The sequence below is a fragment of the Polypterus senegalus genome, chromosome 10, assembly GCF_016835505.1.
Source record: "Polypterus senegalus isolate Bchr_013 chromosome 10, ASM1683550v1, whole genome shotgun sequence".
NCBI classification, from domain to species: Eukaryota; Metazoa; Chordata; class Cladistia; order Polypteriformes; family Polypteridae; genus Polypterus; species Polypterus senegalus.
The window spans coordinates 180,320,995-180,327,046 of NC_053163.1; the positions used below are offsets into that span (position 1 = coordinate 180,320,995).

General features: G+C 40.0%; 1 protein-coding gene across 2 annotated transcripts in view; it reads left to right on the forward strand.

Moving 5' to 3' along the window:
• The window catches only part of LOC120538386 (bactericidal permeability-increasing protein-like), a 53,141-nt gene that overhangs the window by 31,807 nt on the left and 15,282 nt on the right, over positions 1-6,052 (forward strand). For both annotated transcript variants that reach the window (XM_039767884.1, XM_039767883.1), the window contains exons 8-9: positions 703-794; positions 5,140-5,316. In XM_039767884.1, the coding sequence (XP_039623818.1) occupies positions 703-794; positions 5,140-5,316 (269 nt within the window). The remainder of the gene's footprint in view (positions 1-702; positions 795-5,139; positions 5,317-6,052) is intronic.

Sequence of the window (6,052 nt, forward strand, 5' to 3'; positions counted from 1 at the left end):
AGAGACCTGAAGATGGCCGTTTACAGACGCCAATCTAAAGGGAGGATCTCCCGGGATGAATGGGGCAAACTGCCCAAATTCAGGTGTGCAAAGAGACTTCCCCAAGAAGATGTGCAGCTGTAATTGCTGCCAATGGGGCTTCTACAAAATACTGAATTATGAGTTTGAATACTTCTTTGAATTAGAGATTTCAGTTTTTGATCGTAATTACAATTGCAAAAATTTCTGAAAACATGTTTTCATCTTGGGTTATTGGGCGAAGATTGATCTATTCAAAATGAAATCTTCAACACAAGAAAGTGTGCAGAAAGTCAAGGGGTCGGAATACTTTCTTAGTGGACTGGAAATGGAGTGGCTTTACAAAAAGTGTTAAACAAGATCTTTAGGTATCCTTTCACTAAGTGCTAAAAAGTGTGATTAGGTGCCGTAACTGTTCAATGTTCACGGGCAACTGAAGGGTTTCATTCAGTGCTGGTTTAAATAAATTGATGGAAAATACAGAGTAACATCTGCCTAACAAAGGCAGAAATTTGAATCTGTCAGTTGAGAAGATGATTTAGGTCGAGGAGCTTAGTTATGTCATACACATCCGAGTTTTCTGGTCCTGCCAAAATCCAGTCACACGTCTGTTATGGAAAAACAGCTGTGACCAAAAGGTAATGAGGTATCACTTTTAATGTTTTCCCTTTTTGTATCTTACAGTGCTGGTCAGGGTTGATCATTTTGCCGAAGTGGACTATTCTCTGGTACTGCCTCCATTGATTCCAAAAACCTACATTGATCTTGGTGTCAAGGTAAACACAGGGGTCATGATGCTCATCTACGGGGCCTAGAAAAGAGCCATAAAACCATTGTGCTGTATTACGTCCTCCCTCGTACTACTACGACTACTCAGTATGGAGGCCTCCTTTAGCTATATTAACGACTGTCCTTCTCTCCTTGCGTTTTATCATCTGATATTCTTGTTACTTGTAACCTACCCTGTGGTCATTTTCCCATCAGCCATAGTCGTCATTTTCCAAGTTTAGTTTTGTTGGGAAGCTTTTCAGACAGGTTATTAATCCAAAAGGAATTTCATGATCCTTAACACTGATATTTGCCTCACCTGTAACCGGCTCCCTTCTTCTATTTTTTCCATCATTAATTACCGTTTGTCTCCCATATACTTCTTCAAAAAGCCGACTGATTGACTTTTGTCTTACGTTCATTGCTCATAACCTTCCATGAACTGCTTATCCTTCTTGCTGAGCACAATGTTCTGTTTTTGTCATTAATCTCAACTTTTTGTATTTTGTTGCCTGAAATGAGCGTCTCCTGCACAGGTTTTTACTTGTTTTGTTGTGTTTTTTAAGAATCGCACAATAATGTTATGCAGTTAACCGATTTCTAAACAATTTATGTAGTGGAATCACTTTTTTAAGCTTGAATTTGGGATCAGCTGTGGTTAATTATTTAGGTAACGTAAAGAGTTCTTCACACAGACTGGGGTGAACCACTTTAACCACCATTGACACTGATGTTTTAATTGGTCCTAGTTTGAATATTACCAGTACATCACAATCCATTGGCTCTGTCCCCTCTGCTTTTAAAACGACCATTATTAAGCCTGTGCTTAAAAGAGCTAGCTTGGACCCAATGATTTTGAATAACTATCAACCAATTTCCAACCTTTCTTTCATGTCTAAATTACTTGATCAACTTAATGCCTACTTGTCTGACGATACTCTTTTTGACAAATTTCAATCCGGCTTTCGGTCCCATCATTCTACAGAAACTGTTTTGAGCAGAATAATCAATGATGTGCCTATCACTGTTGACTCAAACATTTGATGTCAGTGTTGCTGCTTCTTGACTTAAGTGCTGCTTTTGAAACTGTAGACCGCTTGGAGAAACATATTGGCATCCGGGGGATGGTACTTTCATGGTTTCATTCTTATTTAATTATTATAATTTTATTTAAGTTTCAACAATACAATCTCTGAATTGTCTGAAGTGATGTTTGGTGTACCCATGCTTTTTTCCATCTACGAGGTGTGGCAGAAAAGTAATGAGACTGATTTTTTATTTACCAAAGTTTTTATTTTTCAAACATCAATGTTATCCCCTTCAAAGTAGTTCCCTTGGGCAGCTACACACCGATGGAGACGTTGTTCCCACTGTTGGTAGCAACGCTGGAAGTCTTCAACCGGTATGGTCTTCAGCATGTCCGTTACACTCTTTTGGATGTTTTCTAAAGTCCCGAAATGACGTCCTTTGAGGACATTTTTCAGTTTAGGAAAAAGGAAAAAGTCACACGGACTGAGGTCAGGTGAATAAGGGGGCTGGTCAAAAATTCTGTTATGGAGAGGGCAGTTTTTCGGCACCATTTTGGCACAGAACTTTCGCATGTGCAAATGTTCAGTCAAAATTTGATGAATGGTAAATCTGTTCAAATTTAATTGTTCACTCAACATTCTTAATGTTAAACGACGGTCTGATCTCACAAGAGTGTTCTCACGTTCGATGTGCTCCCTGAACGGTGTTCATCTTCAACGTGTTTTCTGCCTTCCAAAAACGATTTGTGCCAGCGAAAAACTTGAGCTCGGGATAAAGAATGTTCCCCATAGGCCTGTTTTAACTTTAACGTCACATTTGCCGTTTAATGGCACAACGTTGCTCCAAATTCCGATGTTCCATTTTGCGTGACGCACAACCAAAAACACAACTTCGCTAATAGCAGTCACAAAAATCACGTAGTTAACGGAAGGAGTTGAAACTCGCACTGAGCTATGGGAGGGGACTGATACACGTGCTCTATCAAGGACAACAGCGCAGCGTTGCCAGATCACTTGCAGTGTTGCCAGTCTCATTACTTTTCTGCCACACCTCCATATATAATGGATAGATAGATAGATAGATAGATAGATAGATAGATAGATAGATAGATAGATAGATAGATAGATAGATAGATAGATAGATGCTCCCCCTTGGTGACATCATTTGTACATAAGGAGATCATTTTCATGGTTACGCTGACGATACGCAGCTATAAAGCTAAATGACCTTTCCGATCTAATACGTTTAGAGGCATGTCTGTCGGAAATTAACAAATGGACGAGTATGAACTTTCTGCTCTTAAAAGCTAATAAAACAGAATTATTGGTTGTTAGACCAGCCAGATATGGACATCTGTGTGAGAGATTGAGTGTTAATAATGATTGCTGTTCTATCTATCTGTGAGTTCAACCATTATAAATTTTGGAGTAATTTTCGATAATAGTCTCACACTCCAGTCTCATATCGAAGGCTATTACTAAGACAACATTTTTTCATTTTAGTAATATTGCAAAAATCTGATTTATTCTGTTTCTGTGTGGTGCTGAAGCACTGATACATGCATTTTCGTTTTTCTCTGGTCTTCGTAGTTGTGCCACTAGAAGTCTTCAGCGTGTTCAGGATGCGCAATCTTGACAAAAACGAAAAAATGTGAACATATAACACCCGTTCTAGCTTCACTTTACTGGTTACCAGTACAAGCAAGAGCTGTTTTTAAAGTTCTTCTTTTATCATATAAGGTCTTGCATGGAGTTACACCTCCTTACTTAGCTGAGCTAATTACACCGTATACTCCAGTAAGTCCTCTTAATACTGGTCTTTTGGTCATTCCCTCAGTTAAGAAAAAAACAGTTGGTCAAAGAGCATTTGCTTATCGTGCCCCTTATCTTTGGAATGGCCTGCCATTATGTGTAAGAGAAGCCCACTGAACTGAGACTTTTAAATCGAGACTTAAACCGACCTTTACTCTCTTCATTACAATGTGCTTTAGAATTCAGTCAGGCCTATCATCCCTGAAATGTTCCTTATTATATTTATTACTCTTTTCTTGACACACATTTAATGTTTTTATGTTATTTTATCCCAGTTTTATTAGTTATTATTCCTTCAACATTGATGTTGTTTTATTTTAATTTCTGTTTTTATTTGCTTATCATGCCTCATGTATTCTTCTAATTTGTACCGTGTATTGGGACCGCGCTTCATGGTGATTTTGCACTTTAGATAAAGTTGCCCTGGATAATACAACGGCATTCACATTTATTTGCTTAGCAGACACTTTTGTCCAAAGCAACTTACAAAAGAGGCCAACATAATTAAGTAATCTGAAAATTTCTGAAATTTCATGATGTGATCACGCCAATACGGTAAAGGATCTCAAAGGAATGTTTTCACCATCTTGTGAAGGCCTTTTTGAGAGCAAAAGGAGAGAGTAGAGGAGAGTGTTCCTCCGAATTTACTAAGTGAGTGCACTCAAATGGTGACCGCTGAACCGCAACAGGGTTATTTATGTAGCAGATGATGTTGTATTAAAATATGCTAATTTGTGAATTATATAATTATATTATAATTATAATATATAAATTTGTGAATTTCCCCTTGGGATTAATAAAGTATCTATCTATCTATCTATCTAATTACCGTATATACTTGCATTTAAAGTTCTCCCCCAGATAAGTCGGGACTTGATTTTACCGTTTCATTTCCGGTATCTGATCATGTCGGCCGTATAAGTCGAATGCAGAAAACTCACCCTATTGGTCCAAGAGATTACGATATGCCTGAGAGAGTAACCACGGAGCACACGGCCTTTTTTTTTCTATGCATTGTGCCTACGTGACCACACAGTAATACCTAAACTATTCCGAAGTGACGTTTGCACTGTTTTGTATTTTTTGTGTCTCACACCCTCATACACCTTTATCGTAAGAGCATCCCTTATCTATGATGGAGCGTTCAATCAGAAGGAAATATGAAGCTGGTTTTCAATTAAAAGTCATTGAGGCGGTGAAAGAAATTGGTAACTGCGCTGCTGCAACAAAATTCAGTGTGTCTGAGAAACTGGTGCGAGATTAGAGGAAGCAAGAAGATCGTATTTTTGAATGGGCATATAGGTTGGGGGTCTGATTTTTTGGGTTTCAAGACTTGACTTAAAAGTGAGTATATATGGTACATGTCTCTAGGGGCCATGATGGCAACCAGCGGGGTAAGAGAAAGAAAGTTACAAGCAGGATCTGACCCTACCACTTTGTGTCCGTCAGCGAGTCAAATCACTGAACCTAATGCTTGTATTCATGGCTCTTTCTCCTTGTGTCTTCCCCGTAGGGCGAGTTCTATAACATCGGGCAGCACCGGGAGCCTCCCTTTTCTGCTCCTTCTTTCAGTCTTCCCAACGAGGCCAGCAACATGCTGTACATTGGCCTGTCTGCGTTCACCATCAACTCGGCCACCTTTGTCTACAACAACGCAGGAGTGCTCCAGATAAACGTCACAGATGAAATGGTTGGTCTTTTCAATGTTCATTTGTTAGAGATTAAGACACTAATAAAGAACATTAAAAATTTTAATGTCCATCCATCCATTATCCAACCCGCTATATCCTAACTACAGGTCACGGGGGTCTACTGGAGCCCATCCCAGCCAACACAGGGCGCAAGGCAGGAAACAAACCTCAGGCAGGGCACCAGTCCATCACAGGGTCGCACACAGTAGGGACAATTTAGGATCGCCAATGCACCTAACCTGCATGACTTTGGACTGTGGGAGGAAACCCACGCAGACACGGGGAGAACATGCAAACTCCACGCAGGGAGGACCCGAGAAGCGAACCCGGGTCTCCTAACTGCGAGGCAGCAGCGCCACCCACTGTGCCACCGTGCTGCCCCGCATTTTAATGTTCTACAAAAAAATTTTTAGTACTTTGTCATCAGAGTTTCCGGGTGTGAGTTGTGTTGCTCAAATTTACAGTAAGCTAAAAGATGGGCCTATTGAGCAGGGGTAGCTCATCTCTTGTCCATCTTAAGATCCGACCTGTGACCGAGCTCTCAGCTTCTTATTTTTCCAAGTATAGCCTGCAGCATTTCAGTGCACTAGATGGGGCGATTTCTGAGAAATGCTGCACTCTGATCATAAGATGCCATATCTTTTTTTGTTCAAGACAATCAATGGGACTTCCTGTAAATATTCTTCAAGAGTAATCTGCTTTAAGTCGGCCGGTGAATGGACACGGCCTTCATAA